Source organism: Cheilinus undulatus, linkage group 22, assembly GCF_018320785.1.
Source record: "Cheilinus undulatus linkage group 22, ASM1832078v1, whole genome shotgun sequence".
Taxonomy (NCBI): Eukaryota; Metazoa; Chordata; class Actinopteri; order Labriformes; family Labridae; genus Cheilinus; species Cheilinus undulatus.
Genome location: NC_054886.1, coordinates 6171915 through 6192383, shown reverse-complemented (window position 1 = coordinate 6192383; position 20469 = coordinate 6171915). Strand labels below are relative to the sequence as shown.

Genomic DNA, 20469 nt, shown 5'->3' with positions numbered 1-20469 from the left:
ATATATCTGTTTTTATGTGGTTCTTAGGTGTAAATGTGCGTTGATTTAAGGAGATGGAGAATTAAGATATCTGTAACCTGTTGCACCAGCAATGCGCATGTTCTGTCTTAAGTTTTAAAGTCCACACTAAACCCTACGTTGAAACTAGTTAAGTTGAAACTTCGGCTGTGTCATTGTTTGGTTGCACTACGGAGATGCAAGGCTCGTCTTAACTAGAAGAGCCTTACATCCAGACTAACTGAAATATTCTAGCAGATATGACTTAATTTAACCAATCAGTGAAAAACACTTTTAATCCACTTTACACCTAGTAGAAAGCAGGTGTAAAATTGAAGGTAAAACTTAACTGGTGCAACCACAAGTAAGAACTTCGGTTCAAACTAGGCTACGTCTAAACTCATGCATAGCTGGTGCAACCCATAGATGGTGCTGTAACTCCACATTGTGGCTAACGATAGCTGCAACTCTCCTAAGCTTTCCCTGCCCTGTTACATGACTGACTGCTGTGAAAAAAGTCAGCGACACAAAAAGAGCTCAAGAATCTGTCATTGTTGGGATTGTCCACTTAAAATGTGCCTGAAACTCCACATTACCAATTATTTCAATGTCAGAGATGGTGCAATTTCAAAAGTTCTAAAGTAAAATTTCAACATGTTGCATTTTCAGGCACTCAAAACAACCACGCCATGCAGACATTTGTATCTTCCTTAGCTGAAACTCTTTTGTACACATGGCCAGTTTTAGATCTCAAGGCTCAATGTTCATTGAAGTAGAATAAGACATCAAATGGCTTTATCTCAATTTAAAGTTAAACAAACCCTCTAAAGACCTGAAACACCTTAGCAACTGCACTCCACAGAAAAGTCCCCCAACTGAGTGCTAGACTTCTAAATTCCTTGAAAGTTTCATTTTTTAGTTCTTTGAAATTGTTTTTGTACTTCCCCTCTTGATAGGGCAACCCATTTTTATGTCTGCTGTGACTAACGGAGAGAAAGAGCGAGCATCGGCCGATGGGGTCATCCTTGACGATCTTAAATGGGCTTTCGCAAAGAGACTTCCTGTAGCTCAAAGTAACAAAAGAGACCTCACATTTGGCAGAGAAGAACAAGAGCATTGGAAGTCTAATTCGTTTTGAAACGTTTCCATGGACTCCTATGGCACCCATGGGAAACCTATTGATGTAGCTACCTAATTCTATCAAGATAAGATCAATGATGAAACAAAGGCTGGGAATTGCACCTGTAATGTCTCTAAAATGTAAATGTTGACGACCACACTTAGCAGCATCAACATAAAAAGAGTCTGGCTAGGCTGTTTGGGTATTGAGGACTATTTAATGGAGGGGTGTTGATGTTAAATTTAAAGGCTTGGATATGCCTGCCGGGGCTCTAAGGGATTAGCATGGATAGCTGCCAGACACCTATAAAGTTCTCAACTTTAGAGGGCGACTGAGAGAAAACAGTGCAGGTGTATCTGTTCCCTTTTATTCTCTTGCCCTCTCCATCATCTACTGGTTCCTCAAAGCTTTTAATGTGCATGCTCTATCATAACGATTCCAGTTGCAACAACATTGATTAGTTTTTACAACAGATGTTGGGGTAAACAGCAGAAAATCCCCCAAAATATTAAACATAAATAAATCAATCAACTCAAAAGGAAACATGCATTCTTAGTCTGACAGAAAAAAAGACAAGAAAAGGAAATATCTAAGCGTTTTCTTTGAAGTAATTGGCAAATCTTTGACAAATGAGCTTGACTAAACACCCTTCCCACTGAGCAGCATTACGAGGCCTTGCATCACTGATTGGAGGAAAGAAAGCTTGCTGATTTTAAAGGCTGATAGTGGAAATACCCTGGTGCTGCTGGCCAAGAAGATAGTGAGGTGAGGATAAGGTTTTGACATTGCAAAATGGGTAGTGGATATTTCTTCAAATAAATAAGGAGTTCTTACTGCTTTTTTTCTCTTGAATTCCATATTTGATATCAATTATTTGGAGTGAAGAAATACAGCTTTACACATTTTATAGTGGATTTCTTTCTTACCTCAAAGGCTGGATACACACTGGATGATCTTAGCCCATCTCCCAAACAATCAGTAAGACCTGCCCCTGTTCAAAGCTTGTTGCATTTGATTGTTTTTTCCAATATACCTCAAGTGTGTGGTGGTATGTTACAGACTAGAGCCTTGCAAGTTGGATTTGCCTGATAGCAGAAATGGAATCAGGCCAATCCATCTGCTTTGGAAGGTTAAAACACTTCACCTAAGTGTTGAGAAAATTGAACGCCTACCAGTGTTGGCCAGTGTTAAATTTTCATTATCAAAAGAGCTGCTGCACTTCTTTCATAGTCTAAAATATTGACCATTTTGAAATGTTTAGTTTGAACTAAATGCAGTGTGGACCAAATCATACACTTTTAAAGTGTTAAAGTTAACTTATAGCAGTTAATCTGTGTCATTTTCACTTTGTATGAGTAGCTGGGCTTGGTATCGGCACCAATAAAAATACTGAAAATGGTACTGGTGCATTCCTATAAAGAATGTTGTAAGAATATTTTTCCCTATCATCTGGCAAAGTTCACCTGACCCCCTTGCTCACCCTTGAACAGTCAGGACCCCTAGTTTGAAAAGCCCTGATCGACCTTTTAACATGTCACACCAGATTGACTATTTCATATGTCTGCTGCATGGATACTTTTCCCATTCACCTGGGAAATCTTCCATAGAAAGCATTTTGGAAGGGCAGGACTTTTCACAAAAAATCTCGAAAAGTGATTGGAAGAACATTCTGTCTACCACATTCATGGTGGGCCAACCAGAGTGGTACATGTGCTACTCTTGAGCTGACAGGCTACCGCTGCCAAATGCCAGAGCTTCTTAGTGAATAAAACATCAAGGTCAGTCGGTAGACATGGAAACACATCTTCTCTGCCAAGACAAGCTTTCAGTGTTGCTCTTTACTCTTGTTTTAAAAAGAAACCTGGTCTACTTCCAATTAAATTGCCACTTTCCATCAGCTACACCAGATCTAGCAGTGGAGCAGCCATTGGATAAACCTGAAAATCCCATCATAACGATTGAAAACCCATGCCGAAGTAGGCAGAGAGAGGGGCAACAAGACTGCTTCTGTCATGACAAGCTATCAGTGTTGCTCTCTGTCCTTGTTTTAAAAAAGAAACACTGTCCAGTTCTGACAAAACTGCTGCTGTAGCTACATCCGAGATAATCACTCCTCTAGCAGCCATCGTATACAAACACTCACACAATAACTAACACTCATCCCGTAACTCTCACAAACTCATTCTTAGGCAGGTCGCCAGAAAAGCGAACACATCATTCACATCATGAAAGCTTTAAGTGATGTTTAACTCTCCATTTCATACAGAAATGTGATTCAGTCCTATTAAACTGAAGTGATGCTAAAGCTGCATCCAAGCTAATCAACACACTAGAGGAAGCCATTGCAAATGGCGTCAAGTACAACTAAACCCGGCCCATAGCTACTGCTTTGTCCTCCTTGAATGATGCTGATTGGTCTGAACAGTGTTTAGTTTGCCACAGACACTGTAGCTTTTTAAGATGCTACATGCCTGATGACTGAGAGAGAGTCTGGTGAACCCATCTGCTCTGCAAGGTTTTCTATCTTCTGCAATTGGAGGATTGTAATGTTGAGAATCAATTAAAACTTTCCTTATGTCTGTGTTTTCCCCAACATTTTTAATTGGTAGCGATTTCAGAAACACCCAATGTGCAGCCAGACTAAAAGAAGTGAAATAGCCAAAGCAGGCCCTTCAGAACTGACCAATAGCAGCTGACCCAACAACGAAGCATCGTCCTGCTGATCTGAATCCAGCTGCTAATTCTCTAGATCCTTTGGAGTTAAAGTTGACCAAAGCAATGAGGCAGCTAACAGCAGGTCATTGAGACTTTAATGTCACTCTAAAGGAAAGTTTTTCCTTTGGTAAATCATGATGTAAGTTTATGGTATGAACTCCACATGATGTCCCATTATAGGCTCTGCATGATTTGCCTCTACAGCTGATGATAATGACAGCCTTTAGGGAAAATTAATGCTTCCTACAACACTATTAATGGTATAAAACAACTGTTGCTGAGAAACGTGTGTGCAACAATATGGTGTGAAAGCAATGCTTTGTAAAAGTGTGATCACAGTTTCCCACTTCCATGTGGAAGTCCAAGAATACTTTTCATTTATGTAAAACCATATGAATGAAATGTTTTGCACTGTTCTAACGAAGTTTAGTTCTTCTTAGCAAAATTTAACTGTACTGGGTGGAAAATATGGTAAATTTCCTCCATTAACAAACACAAAAAAAGCCCCTACCAAACACAACACTATTTGGATAGCTTACACGGATCTGTTGGACCCCTTTGTCGATACCCAGCTGCTCTGCAAAAACCTCTTTAGCCAAGCACACACAGAGAAACTAAACAGACCTTGCTGCTCTGAGCTGAACTGTGTACTAGATTGAAATAGAAAACACAAAGAGGTGCTGTTTACAGCTGAATATACTGCTAAGTGATTCACATAGCTCAGTATTCAAATGATCAGAAGCATTTTATTCTACCCATTCACATGCTTTGATGCTCCCGTGGTGGGCGAATGGTTTCTGTTATGTTATTAACCTCCTGTTGTATTCAATCAATTTTTTCTCTCATGTGCTTGTTACTCATACACCACCAACTGCCTGCACAATAACAAAGCTTTTGTAGGGTATGGCGAACTGGAGCTGCTCTCTGTGCGGAGCCCCGCAGTGTGCTCAGTTGAGCGTGTTACCGGCTCATTGACTAGATCTGGCTTTATGACTGCAAGATGGTGGCAACAGAACGCCCCATGAAGTAGATCAAGTAAACGAGGGTCAACATGATTCCAACCGTGCTGGGAGTACTACCGAGCAATCTTAAATTGCACCCAAAATGTCTTATTGAATGTGAGAAAGAAATAAAACTATATGATAGCACTAACCACTTCTATTAAATGGTACACGGTGTTTTATTTTGCTGAGTTTAATTCAAAATCTTATTTCCTTGTACACAAGTAAACATAATAACTAAGATATATGTATCCATGTGCACACACTGGACAATTCAGCCAGAGGAAAATATGGATGAAATCATGGGTGAGACAACAGTATAGGCTATTTCTAATCATGTGAATTCCCCTTGACATGCATATATCAGATAGGAGACTTGAACTGACAGACACCGCTAGGACTCAATGGAAATGGAGGAACGTTAGTGCACTAAAGCTCTAAATGAAGTTTTCATCTAAAAATATCTACCTTAACAGGGTACATTTTAGAAAAGTGATTCTTCCCATATTTTAACCAATTTGTCTGGCATGGAGGTGATCAATTTTATAAAGAGATGGATTTTCCATCACAACGAGAGAGGCTGGATGGACATCAGCTGTAGAAACACAAGCAAGATCAGGGATTACTGAGTCAAACTGTGACTGAACCAAACCACACCGCACCATGCTAAAGTGTTGTCCCTCAAGCTTCAGAGCAAGGCTATTGGTCCATGTGCACCACTAGTTCATTGGGAGCTTTCTAATCTTTTTATGTTGCTACTTTTGGGACTAAAAAAATGGCACAACATTCTTGCTTTAAAGGTTGTTTTTTTTTTTACCAATTGAATTGATGAAAAACACTGCAAACAGAAGAAAACTTTGGCCTTTTGATTGTGTTTCTCTTTCTGGAAATAACTTTCTGTCTATCATCCGGAGTTCTTTGCTGTCATGTAACTGCAAACAGCATAGAGGCAAGACCTACAGCCAGACAGGACTACACTTTTATGTACTTTTAAGATGGCAGACTATGCACCAAAAATTCCTTGTCCTGTCTTGGTGAAAGTCTGACAAGATTCTGACCAAAAAATTTGGTCCAAAGGACTGTCTTTGCAACAGTGTTTGAGTCTGTAGGTCATGAGAGAGGCCAGTGTAGGAGCATCAATCTCAGTTACTATATAAGTACTTTGTGAGATGATAGCGGTCATATGCTCTTAAACTGATAAAACAATAAAGAAGAATGGAAGGATTGAGGACTTGCAAAAATGTGCTGTCAAGAAAATAAGCCCTGTGAGCCTGCTATGCAAGCATTGCTCTATATAAACAGAAGATTCCCTGGAGGAAGAAAAAGATGGGGTTGGGGATGCAATTGTTGACATGGCATGGGCAGTATTTAACATCTATCTGGGCAACAGCCCGTATTATGTGTTTGTGAAGGGCAGAACCTTTAAAAAAGTCTTAGAAGGTGATTGGTTCAAATTATGTCTGCCACATTCGTTATGGGTCAATTATATCAACAAACATATAATGCAATGGGCATTATAATGCCCCTTGTAATACAAAAAGACATCTAGAGCACAAACAGGATTATGTCAATCCTCCCTCTCGTCTTTTTGGTGCCCTCAGATGGCTTGCATCTACAACTTGAAAAAAAAAATCCTGAAATGCCAGTCTTGTTGAATTGGGGTCACACAGAGTCTTGGATGCACTTTGATAACGTCACACTACAGAGGATTTGCTGTTCCTAAAGTTTGTATTTGGGCCTGACATTTGACAGTGAGAGGTGATGTTGCAGTCATTTCATGAAAGCACATCCAGTTGGTGACACTTCTCAGACAGGTTCCTTTCATTGACTAGTACAGAATTTACTGTCCGATTCATGCAGATTTTGATGTGCACTTCAGGAAAATGTCTTCAATGAATGTTGACATTTTCTGTTGGGACGGTTAAGAAAAACCTGACTTTAGTTTTAGAAAAGAAACCTTCTTTATTGCAGATTTTATCTGCAAAGCCTTGAAGAAAAAGGCATAATTCACATCTAGAAGTAGTTGCAAGCTGGATACTTACTGTTCATGACAAAGCACAACCAATCACTCTAAAGTATTCTATTGTAAGCAGCCCCATCTGGAATCAAAAATGAACCTGTTCCCTAAGATTTCAGATTGCAGAGGCTATGACTCAATCAGGAGCAGCAAAAAACTGTATTAATACCACACACAGGAGGATTATTTGGAAGAATAAACGGTCACAATAAGCCTTGAATTGGGCCGTGACCCAATCATTGAGGGGGATATCGGCCCAAAAATCAGGTCTAAAATTGCTTGGTGTGTAGCCAGCCAAAGTGTAGCCACCTACCTGTGTCTTCAAATATCCACCATGGTTATTCGTGCCAAAGAGGATGCATCATGCTTACCTTGAAAAAGCAGCACTTACCCTTGTTGGCATTGTTTTTGACTACAGTCAGAGAGCTTCATCAGGGAGAAACACGTGTTACAACACATTATATAAAACAGTTGCAAGCTCACATGAAAAAAAGAACAAGAATCAGAATGGGTCACATACAGCACCTCTACCCTTTGGCTGAGGTCAAAGCCAGTCCAGGAGGAAGAACAGATGTTGCAGAGTAAGAGAGTTGGCCTTTCATAGGTGTCTGGCAGCTAATCAACATGTGATGGCAGGGTTGTTATTTTCTTTTTTTTTACGAGTTTTGAGCTAAGCTATGTCTCTAGGTTAGTAAAGATTTGGGAGTTCAGGAGCTTGGGGCAAGTGCTGTTTCTGCAGCAGTTGCCAGGGGATGGGGGAGAGAGAGAGGGGAGGAAGGTGTGGGGTTCTTAAGCTGATTCCGAAAAGAGTTAAAAAGGGTTGGAGGGTGAACAAAATCGGTTAGTATTTTTGTAAGTAAGGGAAAGTCAGACACAAAAATGGTTGTTAGTACAGTTACAACAAAGGTTTGATTCAAACAGTAGATTAGTAACACTGTTTTAGTAAATTTAGTCAAAGTGATTGGTGAGGATTCTTTAAAAGTCCTCTGCAATTTGATTGCTCAAACCAGGTCCAGATTTGGACTGAATGTGTTATTTCATGTGACGAGAGTTTGTTTGGTTAAAGAGGAAACAAAATGAACCCACTCAGGCTAAGAGGGTGACACACAAGCCATGCATTTCGGTGGAAAGTTGACAGGAAGAGTGGGGATGTTAGGGTGTAGGATTCCATTAGACAACACAAACAGACTAAAAGAAAAACAGCTTGCAAGATGCAGAAAAACAGGGACGTTGTAGGAAAGTGGATTTAATTGCAGGGCACCACAAACACTGGACAAATGGGGAAAGGAAAAGAGCCTTTGGATGTTGGGGGTGGGGGGGGGTGGGGGTGGGGGGGGGGTTTGGACAAGAATGCAACACAAAAACCCACCGAGACACGTGTGCAACAGACCGACACGTGCTGGGCTAGAGCAGCATTTACACGCAGTGATGTGGATGCTGATGGGAGGGTGATCTAGCCTGTAGGAACGTGCAAACATGGTGCAGGGACATGACCACTGGGTAGTCTGGGAGTGGAAGTGGGACATGACGTGACCAATCACAGATGAAATCAACAGAAATGAGAGGGTTTTTTAAAGAATAGGGAAAATTGAGAGGGGAGAGAGGACATCCACGTCTCGCTGAATAGAGAAATCAGTATTCCATTGGCGGGACAAACCATATCAACACTATCTCTGCCCTCTATGATGTATGCAAAACAGAAAAAGCTCTACTCAGTCATGATTGCAGTTCTCATTATTCCTCTAGGAGAACGTCTCTGTGTTCCTGATGCAAAATTGCTTCATCACTTTAGTCAAATTTGAGCCAAGACTGAGTGAGTCACCACCAGATAGAGTGGCTTTGCGTTCACTCTCAACACTTCCTCCAACTCGTGTGTTATGATGGATTGGTGCAGATTTATTCCTTCAGGCGTCAATTCTCTATTCACCCAGAAAATGAAAGTCTGTCCCCCTCCTCTTTACTTTTTCCCTTTTTTTGTTTCAGCAAGTTATGGTGTGAGGTCATTATTCATTTTAGTAAGTTAATTTTGAAGGTAAACTGATAGAAGTTAACAAATAAAGAAAACAAAGTAAAACCAAATAAAGAAAACAGCAAAAAGGGTGTGGCTAACATGTTTTATGGCCATATTGAGTATATTAGGACAATAGATATATGTATGTATATATGTGTTAGCCATAATATATACATATACATATATACTCAATGCAATCTTTATACCAAAGAAAACAAAAAAAAAAAAAAAAAGATTATTAAGGAGGGGTTAGGGGTCAAGTTTCTTCATGCAAGGGGTGAGGCCAGTAAAATATAAAAATATATAAGTTAGTGTTAGTGTTAATGAGGAGTAGATCGCACACAGCTCAGATTTTCTCAAGCAGTTCTCTTTAAAGTCTGTATCAATGGAAATATTACTCTTTTATTGATTGGGGTCCAGTGAAAGCAAGTAAGAACTTGTATAAAAGGAAGCCAAAGGTGCTCTACAAGTGTCATTATGGGTATCAAGTAATCACTAATCAGTTTGGGTCCAAATCTCCTTGTTTAAATCATACATAATGTTTTAGAAATGCATAGCTACTGCCCTCTACAGGCTGAAACCTGGCTACTGCAGCTGAATTTATCTACTGCTTGATCTAAAGGAAAGCTTTCATGACTGCAGAGCTCAAAAGTGGCTGCAAAGGATGGGTACCAAAATCACATCCCATCCAGTACCTACTAGGCCAAATCCCAGCACAGATTTGGTGCTTCATTTTGGTACCACTTATTAACGTCATGAGCAACAATACTCAACCAGCTTTACATTCCCAGCTCAGTTAGCTGTCCCATTTTGCCCTCTTGCTTGCAAAAAGGCTTCAGGAGCATTGCTACATGGGCCATACCATAGCGTAAACATCCACCAACTCCTTCTGACCCTGCTAACAATTTAGTATGTTGCTAACTAGTTGTATGACAAATGTCAAAAAACATGAACACATTTACAGTTGTTTCAACACTACGCTTTGCACTAATGAGATAACATAACTCTAGACTAATGCGATTCTGAAGGAAGACAATGCAACTCCTGCTATACTTTTCAGGGGTTGGGTGGGTAAGTCGGGGTTGCATTTTATTATCTACCAACGGGTACAAATAAATTTACCTAATCCTGATTAATCTTGGAAATCAGGCACCTGAGCTGGGAGTGACATTACACTTGAGTTGCCTGAATTCCAGTTCCCACGAGTTGGTAAACTGGGGGGCTAAAGTTGTTCCAAATTCAGGTGGATTCATAATGATGTGTCTGAAAGGCATCTTGGAATATACGAGTTCCATGATTAACTAGTACCGTACCAGTGGTAATCAAAAAATACAATTTTTTAAAACACTGAAATGTCAAACTTAAGGCTATAGAACAGCTGATTTGGCGCAAAAGAAAAACCACTGGAAAAATGTTGAGGTTCAAGTCTCTACAGTCATTTCTTTCCAGCAGTAATGAAACTGCGCTTCCCACCTTGAACTGAGGTTCAACTGATTCTATGCAAATGTTTGCTTTGCCGCCAGGGCCCAACAAACAACTGTTTATCTCACTTCTTTCAGTAGGAAAACCAGTCTTCTTCCTGCATGTTGAACCTTTAATAACTGGATTAATTCTAACTTTATCTGATGTAAGAAACAACTTCACTGGTAGCAGCCAAAAAAATTGCTTCTTACTTAAAATGAGTTTGATATCTTGTAATTTGTGTCCACGCTGACGTTGAGGCTCCAAAGATTGATGCAGCTCACTGAATCCCTGGGGTTTAGTTGCTCTTTAGGTCACTTTAAGGTGATACGAGTTTAAAATAAGATCTCACTTAGGTTTCAGTCTGAGTCTTATTTTGGCAAGCAGCCCCTGGTTTGCAGCTTAATAAAAGTGTAATTGCTGTTTTACAGCTTCTAATGAACTTCATCTCTGCATTTTGTTGAATCATTTCTACTCCTAAGTTCAAGGGACAACTACTGCCACATTTAAAGCTTTTATGAAGTGTCTACATGTGTGAGGAGGAGCAGGATGTGTCGAGGCGCAGGCCTGGTAACAGCTCCATCTCCATCATAAATCAGCCCAAGGCCTCTAATGGGATCAAGCCCTCATTTGAGGCCTACTTTACAGTGAGGGCTTCGGTCACTAAATCAGGGGCTGTAAATACTCTTCATGACTCTATAAAGCACAGGACGGCTGGCCTAGATAAGTCGCTCTGCAACCATCTGAACAAGGGGCGACATGGCAAGACGTCTGTGTTGTTTCATCAGGTTAAGTTACAGGAATTAATCCTTTTACTTCCTCTCACTGGAGATGCCACAGTCTGCGATTTGTCTGCTTGAGAACTCTGCTGTGCACGCTCACTTTGTAGGGTTTCTAAGAAAATAAAGCAGAGGGAAAGAGGGAAAACCAAAAACTTAAAAGTAACGCTTTCTTAATTTGGAAAAAATCTTGCATCATGATTCTTTATTTCTTCATACGGATAGTGTTTGGAGTATAACAGAAGTTAGAAAAAATAAAAAAAAGGGGGCAGGAAGGAAATAAAACAAAACCAAAAATCTTCAAAATCTAATTTCTGAATTTCCAGTTTGTTTTGGGCAGACCTCTTTGGATGAACACGTCAATTCTTTTCAGGAAGGGAAGAACTGGATGGTAATAAAAAGCAAGAACAGATATATAGAGAGGGCTTAAAAGAAAAAAAAAAACAGAGAGGTGGTGTTTTTCAGCTACCTTGGAATTGATGGCGGATTGTACTTTCAGTAAAGCAAACAGAATAGAAAGAGGTAACGGAAAACCCAGGGCAAACCAAAGTATAAGACAATTAGAATGATATCTACCATATAATGCAGTTTGTTTACCATAGCGTGTCCAATGCCTGCGTGCTTCAGGAGAAAACAGGGGGAGGAGAAAGAAAAAAAATAATGACAAACCTTAAACTCAAGAAAACACACCTCAACCCCAAAAAAGTTGTAAAGAAAAAACAAAAAGTCGCCTTTGGCAAAACCAGCTTCTCCTTTTAAGCAAAAATTGTATTTAATAGTAAAATATGATTGAAAAGAATGCATCTTTTTCCTATTGATTATCTAGAAAAACATCCAAATAAAGAAATAAAGAAAGCAATTGTACAACTAGAGTGTTAGAAGGGTAAAGGCTAGAAAATAAAGAACCAAAAAGGATAACAATACATTGTTAGTATGTAAGTCGCAAGTTAAGTAGAGAAAACAACAGATGGTTCACATTCCGTGAATGACACAGTGTTAGTCGTTGAAATCATAAGAGGTAAAGGGAAAAGAAAATCCACCAATGAAAAGAAATCGGAAGAATTCTGAAGCTTGTTAGTAAAAGAGACAAGAGTTAGCAAATCAACTTCCACAAAGGGGGGTTTGGGTAGTTTAGATGGGGGTTTGTTTGGAGCAGGGAAGGACATTAGTAGTCAGAAGTATTCACTCTTGGAGCCTAATCTGGTTAGCTTGGCGTGGTTGGCGTTGGGGTCTAGGCGTTCTTTAGTAGTGGGCACGGCCAATCAAGTTGACTCGTAAAGGTGGGAATTGATACGTTAAATGTCCTCACAAGGACATAGAGGGGCTACTAAGTAAGAGAAAACCAAAAATGAATTATTGCATTGTAAAAATGGACAGTCATGGTCAACACTGCAGAGCATTTTGACTTTTAGAGATAGTGAGGTGAATTCAAAAGGGGCAAAGAGGAAACAAAACAATAAAAAGCATAGTAAGCATATTTTTAAAGATGAAAGAAAGAGAAGAAATGTGGACAGAGGGTTTTTATTGTGTGGACAGGTATCTTCATCATCCTAGAAGAGAGAGAAATCCGCTGTTAGGACATTTATACAATCAAAAACATTATCTAAAATAGCTGGGAAGAGAAACGCATGAATCATGTCAAACTTGGGAATCTGAAGTCTCTTTTATAACTTAAAACAGAGCTGCTGAAGTGTTAAACCTGCAAACTCAAAAGGAGGTAAAATGGTAAATGTTCCAGAAAATAGTTTGCTTCTTTTTGGCAATCATGGCTCACAATGTGTCAGTTTATACAATTATTAGAGCAAAGCTAAAGTAGTCAAGCTATTATGGAATTATTTCCATCTATTCCATCAATCAAAGTTCCTGCTTTAACCACAGGCGTCTTTGTTATTTACAAGAACAGATATAAACATTTAAAACTCAACCGCCTCTACCTATATGCACATGCTCGCTCTTTATGTGTTGGTGGGGAATAACAGATTCATCAACTAGAGGCTGCAGTCTTACAAGGACCTCCACTTCTACTCTACTCTCATCCAACCAGCATTCAGTTCTCAACTAATGTCCCCCCTAGTTTTGTTTTTGCCGTAGCTGTCCGTCCTTGTACCAGCTTCTGTCCTCAAGAATGTTACTTCCTCATGTTCCACTGGTCTGGCTTTAACTGTTAGCTAAATTGCTAAACACTGCCTCTGCAATTTCAGGTGGTATTGCAACATTTGGTCTGTATGAAAATGTGCCGAAAAGTAGATGAAAGTGCAGAAGAAGAGTTCATGTCTGTAGCGTAGCATAGATAAGCCTTTTAGCTACCATCTGTTAAATTGCTTCTTTCACTGGTAGTTTATTGTAAAAAACTAAAAGGAAAAAAAAAAAAAAAAAAACAAACAAAAAAAAAAAACTGAAGGACAAAACTTGAAATCACAAACGTTTTGCAGATTCAGATCACTTTGTTCTGGTCTCAGTTCAGTTTCTTATGAATGTTTGACAGGGTGGTAAATAGACATGAGCTTGTAAGAGGTTTGTCCACTCTTATGATACTTAAAGCCTTTAAACACTGCATGTCACGTTCACCCATTCACACAACACTCACACAGTATGTGTATTTATATGCATGTCTCAGTGGAGCTTAATTAGGCCATTCTGGACTATTCATCCTTGTTGAGGTTTACAAGCACAGAGGAAGAATGGATTTATCTACACAAGTGTGTTAATCCTGGACATGCTAAGAACTGAGTTACCCGTTTTAGCTGTTAACCATTGAACCTTCTGACAGTTAACCTTGCTAGGAAGTTAGCAAGCAACATATTGGTTGTATCACAGTCCCTACACATTCTCAAAAATCAATTTAGACTTTTTAAGACCTGAACTGAGGAAAATGAATACCACTATATGCTGGAAGTGGTCAAAAAATGAAAGGCATATGTGATTTCCTTGCATAACTGACCAGGGCTAAATTTTCTTCTTTTTTTTTTTCCATGAATGTCAAATCATAATAAAAATCATCATAAACACCTAAATTTGATGATTTCTGGCACATTTCATGCCTCTATTCTATTGACATTACACATTTCGTCAGATGTGCTGAACTGATTCTAAACAGTTTGAATGTTAATCAGAATAATGATTTTTGTCAGGAAAGAGTTAAAATAAGGCAGGGCTGCATGGATTTTAAGTTGGCAACCTGGTAGCCCTGATGTTAGAGAAGTGGACTAGTGTTTCAAAACAGCAGCAAGTTTATTTCATCACAGTGAGTCAGACTAGATCAGAGAGTGGTCTGGGGTCCTACTCAAGGAAATGTGGAACATCCAACACTGAATTCCCTGAAATCTGGAGAATATTTATGCAATAATTTGTGGAAAATGATTAAAACCATAAAAAGTTGGCTAGAAAGCAAAGACTGGATAAGGACATGTTAGTCAAAGTGTCTTTTAAAATTTAAGACCTCTATCTGGTAAAAATCAGATGTTTTAAGACTTTCTAAAGCCGTAATTGTGCAATTTAAGACTATTTTAGACTGTTCAAGGATCTGCAGGAACCCTGCTGTGTGCCCAATGGTGAAAGCATGGACAGCTTTACTGTTGTTCACAAAATCTACACTTGACTTTTGGTGCAAATGCAATGCACAGTACCCAACTAGCTTATGATAAAAACTATAGGCACGTGACTGCACAGTTTATGCTTCTGATAAATGCTACAAGACTATCGGTCAGGGACCAGCATGGACAATGGAGCACTACGGCATACAGAGTGCAGTCTTGATCTAATTGAGGTCTATATATCCATCGGGGTCCAGCTATCATTAGGTGAAAGGGTTAGCCTAACCCTAACCCTAACTGAGAATTTAAATTTGGTACAACTTCAGTTGGATTAACATTTTCAAATGTATTTAAAAGTCTAGTTCTCTTGGGAGTATGACAGTGATTTAACTTTTTCTAGCTGCATGTTAGTGTCCATCAGTCATTCATGCACAGCGGCAGGATCAATGCCAGGCTCGGTGCCTTGCCTAAGGAAACTTTGTCATGATTGCTGGAGCTGGGGGTTGAACTCCAGACAGGAAAGGACCAACGACCACATAGTGAAAGCAATGCCATCAGTTTGACGACTCAAAAGTCACATCTAATGGTAAAGTTATCAGATAAGAATTGTAAAAAAAACTTTTTGGACGAAATTTCTAAGACCCAGTTTTGATTTTATTCCTACGGACTTTGGAAAATAGCAGAGTGTCAAAGATGTGCCAGTGAAATCTTCGAGTCTTCCCTCAGGAGGCAGTGGACATCTAGAGGACATCTGGTATCTTGATCTGATATTTTCAATTGTCAGCTGCCGTTGGCGACATATCTGACAACAGAATATGGCCGCTAAGTGTCAATTTATGGCACCCTGCTTTTTGGGAAAATAAGATTTTTCCATTTAAAGAACTTTGAAATAAAGCTTCACATCAGACAGTGCTTAAGGGTCTGCATCTGGTTTCACAGTCAGTGAGTCAGTAAGCCCCCCACCCTGACTCTGGTTATACAGTAGGTAGAGTATTGTAGGCGTGTTTGCGCGTGGGATGAATTACTATGTGTTTGTGCCATCTGTGTGGGAGATGAGTCTAAGTGGCGAGCATAAACAAAGTCCTCCCCATGGGACCAACAGACCGATTTGAAGCCTCATGCACACCCACTCTCTGATCCAGGTTAGCGCTGAAGTGCAGTCACCCATCACCCACTTTGTCTAATCAGTCCTCTTAATCCATTAACAAGGTAAATAAGACTGGAAGGTGGGTGGACATTTGCATATCCACACCACAGCGCTCTCTCCCATGTGTGTGCTCTGACTGAAACAACAGCTGATACATTAAAAAGAGGGAAGCTTCGACAATCAGAAGGCAGACAATGATTAATTAAGTTAGACAAATGCACCCTAACAAAGGTGACAGCGACTGTCGGCTTTTCAGAACTTATTCAAAGCGCGTCTGTGATACAGCAGAGCGAGAAAGAAATGAGAGAATACTAAGCACGACATTTTGAATTCTGTAAGTTGTTAGATCCCTCTGAGGCATTTGATGTCTGAATGTTGAGTTTATCTCCGTATCATTTCTTTGACAGAACAGCCGAGGGGACGGCTGTGAAAAATTTATCCTTCAAATATTGCTGATGATCTTTGAAATTGCAGGATGAAATGATGGAGAAGAGTGGAAAAAATGGGCGGTGGAAATGAAAGGCAGAGATTACGGTTGGATTTCTGTTTGAATGGAGTCTGCATAATCTTTGGTGATGAGAGACTGAGTCTGTCAGTCTACAAAGTTCTGTGAGTAAGCAGTACATTCACAAGGGCACATTTTTATAGATCTGAGCAGGTTTCAGTCAAGGATTTAGCCTAAAGCATACAACATACAAAAGAAGGAGGTGTGGAAGAAGACGACAAATATAGAACAGTGTTCAAATGCAGACATTGATGAATAGAGGAATAAGGGCCAGCAATGCTAGCGTGCTAATCGCAGTGCAGTTAAGGTAAGGAGATTTTGCTTTATATTTTCTTTTTTTGAATGACATTTTGCGTTAATGCTGATGCACCAAACTGCTGCTGGCAAAGCTTAACCTCCTCCACCCCAGCCTCCTCCTCCATAGCATAAAGCAGGGGTCACCAAATGGTGGACCGCGGTCCGGGTCCGGACCCAGACGCCATCCAATACAGATTTGGACCCGGACCTACAATCATTAGAAAGACAAAGAGAGTAGGCGAAAAGACGAGTGAGCTGAGACAAGGAGTCTAGGGCCCTATGGTTTCCGCGTTAGCATCGTGGATAGAATCGCGGAATTGGCCAATAAAAACGGAATCTACTTACAATTTTTTTTAATGTGGACATCGTGAAAATTTGAATGAATTTGACTGAAATGCTGTGTTTTTTTAAGAGGAACGTATATCCGAGGAATATGTTCTGGGGGGGACACTAAAGCCTGGCACAACTTGTGCCTCACATAACAAACACTCACCCCGCCCCCTCCTAAACAATAACAGCATGTCAAAGCGGCTGTACGAAACACCAGCTATTTAATTGGTGAACATTTTATTCATTTACATAAACAGGGCACTCTTTTTTAATGGTAAAATTAGTGGAAAGGTTAAAAAGTGGAATTCCAAAATAATAAAATGGAATTTGGCAAAAAATAAAATGGATTCCATAGGACCCTAAAGGAGACATTCACAGAATTCTTATCCACGCAACAAGTCCCTGAAATCGCACCCAGATCCACATATCACACAAACTCAAGTTCGACATTATGATGTTGTGGACCTTTGGTTTGATATATATTTTCTTTGACGGGCCCTCTTTAAATTTTAATTGATTACCCCTGGGATAAAGCTTGTTGCACCCTCATATTGAGAATCATGCTACTATGGATTAATTGCTTTTGCACTCCCTGGAAAGTCAAAGCTGCTTGACAAACCCAGGGAGCATCTTTAGAGCAGAGCCTTCTCCTCAAAGTAAAACTGTACACTCATTTTGGAATAAAATGGTAAAATGAGATCGTTCCTGACTGAAATGATGTAATTCCAGACATCTGATCACAGATATTGATTAAAAACTGAAATTCAGAAATTAATTATTACTTAAAATACTGAATAATTTTGATTGCCAGTAAAATAGGGGCTGCACAGCGGTGCAGGGGTTAGCGGTGTTGCCATTGGTGGGTCACAGCAAGAAGGTCCCTGGTTCACTTCCTGGTCAGGGCCAAAATTTGCACGTTCTGCCTGTGCACAAGTGGGTTCTCTCTGGGTACTCTGGCTTCCTCCCACCACCAAAACATGCTCATTAGGTTAACTGGTAACTTTTAATTGGCCGTAGGTGTGAATGTGAGCGTGCCTGGTTGTCTGTCTCTATATGTCAACCCTGCGATTGCCTGGCGACCAGTCAAGGGTGTACCCCGCCTCTCGCCCAGTGACAGCTGGGAGAGGCTCCAGCCCCCCCACGACCCCCAACGAGATAAGCGGTATAGAAAATGGATGGATGGATGGAGTAAAATTGTAACAATATCATTGTGATTCTCTTTGTTAGTGTTTTTTTGTGTCTATCTGACCTAAACTAGACTAGACATTATTTGGCTGATCCACTCTCCCAGTCAAGCATTGAAGACTGTGGGAACAAAACTACTAATACATACTTTATGTTTGCCAAAGTTATTCAAATGTCATTTTAAAACAGATGCTAAAAGGAAGTGAATTGCAGTCATTTTTGAAGTTTACCAACTATCTGAGAAGAAAAAGTGCTTCAAACTGAGACACTGATCCAGCTCATGTGTAAAGAAAATATTTTGTAATTTTTAAAGATGCAGCCATTGCTGAAGTCAAATTCTTGCTGCAGGCTTGGGAGCGCTTCACTGCCGCATTGTTCCATTGTCAGGATCAGCTATGCTGAAAATTAAACTTTTGTTTTGTGTTTATTATTAAAAGAAGACAGGGTGAGGTGGTTTATGAGGTTTCAGCCATGCGTTTCTAGTTTGTGATTATGTATGGGGGATGAATCTACCCATTTAAGGATCAAGAGTGGCCACATTGCCAGGGAAAGATGACATTTTGAGTGGACTGTTGAAAAAGAAAGCATGGAAGAGCACTAAAAATATCTAGGTGGGAGATAAACACATTTTATGAGAGACTAGTCATGGCTGAGTACCAAAACTAGACCAGCTCACCCCTTTCCTCACCATTAATTTCCCTCTCTTACGCTACATTTCCTCTTCATCCCACCGTTCTTGTTTCAACTTCGCCTGAAACCTAGCATGGCTGACAACCCCGCTGCGACAGCCCATCACCCTCTCTGTAATTGACCCATGTGGGAAAACCAGAGCTGCCGATGTTTGCTGATGGAGGATAAAGCTCCCGGTCATGTAAACAACCAGGGGCCCTGACAAACAAGTTTGTGTTGCATCTCTCTCAAAGGGACCCCTGGGCTAAGCAATCTTCATGTATTAAATATTGAGGGATTTGGAGGAAAAGCAGAGATATTAGCTGCTGTTACCATGGTTATTCACTTTCAGGGTTTTTCTGGTGCTTTGCATTTCACGAGCAGGTAAAAGTGTTGATGTGCCTCTTTGAACTTGTGTGCAAAAAACCCACGTGATTGCAGGAGTTGACTGGGATTGTTAAATTATATTTTTGTTGAGTCTTTGACTCCCTGATCACTGTGGACTCTGCTGAACTGTGCCCACCAGTGAATAAGCAGAATAAATATTTAATGACAGAGCTGTGAAAATGATCAATGGATGGTGCAGAGGAGCCAAGATCCCTCGTCCAGATAGATTTATCATTGTATCTGAGAGTGTCCAAAGACTGATGATAGTTGCCCTATAAATGTACAATTTAGGTCTTTGAATATAAGCAATAAAACTCATATTACTAGATGGAATTATGGGTTATGAGTGGATGTATGGGTTCTATTTGTCTTAAAGTGAAATTTCCACAGTCTGGATAAAAGTTATAGACTCACAGGATTTTTTTAAGTTGAGCAGTGGCACCCATAGAAATTTTTGAGCCAGATAAGAGGACTGTAAATCTTGGAATGGTGCACCAAAACCCTAAGCTTTTGAGTTTTATGTTAAAACCCTATAAGACCCTTGCTGTCTTCTTCCATCAAAGGCTAAAACAGAAAAACACTGACTGTGTAGAACTACATACTGGGACTGAGCAATGAAAACATGCCTCTGAGAAATACAATGCTGGAGAAAGAAGCTGTAGTGGTGGGTCAAAAAGAAGGGCCAGGGAAGAGTTTGACCCTGACCTCCAAACTGTAATCATGTTTCCCTTGAATCCACGAGGATATTTTTTTTGCAGAGTTTGAAGAAAACCCCTCAAAGCCTTGAGATATTGCATTCATAAGAATGGTTCATATTGACAGAGAGTTGGATGGATTGACAACTTGCAAACATAGTGTAGTCAGCCTTGGCTGTCTCTGGCACAGAAGCAGAAAAGGACAAGTCAGTAAAAAAAAAAAAAAAAAAAAAAAGAGGCAGTTACATGTGCTATGTTTGAGTCATTTTAAATAGAAATGTGTATTTAAAAAGCCAGAAAATGTTTGGTTTATTATTCTTTAAAGCATAGATATTGCAGCCCTCTGAGCCCTTAGCTATTTCTAAACCATATCGTCTCACCTGGACTTATTGTCTTCAAAAGCTTGTAAAACATCAACCCTGTGGTGCACAGTCAAGATTAAACATAATTTTGTCAGGACACAAAGGAATACTTGTGCTGCAGTAATGCCACTTAAATTTCTAAAAAGTTAGCAGACTATAAAGACAAAAGAAAACAAACCTAAACAGAACTAAAACTCAAAGATTTTTATGTATGACACACAGTAAACAATTATGACTAAGACTTTTTTCTGCACAAAC

At 39.8% G+C, this 20469-nt stretch overlaps 1 protein-coding gene across 1 annotated transcript in view; it reads right to left on the bottom strand.

The window, feature by feature from the left end:
* nrxn2b (neurexin 2b) overlaps positions 1 to 20469 on the bottom strand; it is a 740090-nt gene that overhangs the window by 187502 nt on the left and 532119 nt on the right. Inside the window, exon 7 of the mRNA XM_041780093.1 lies at positions 11699 to 11722. Coding sequence (XP_041636027.1) covers positions 11699 to 11722 — 24 coding nt within the window. The remainder of the gene's footprint in view (positions 1 to 11698; positions 11723 to 20469) is intronic.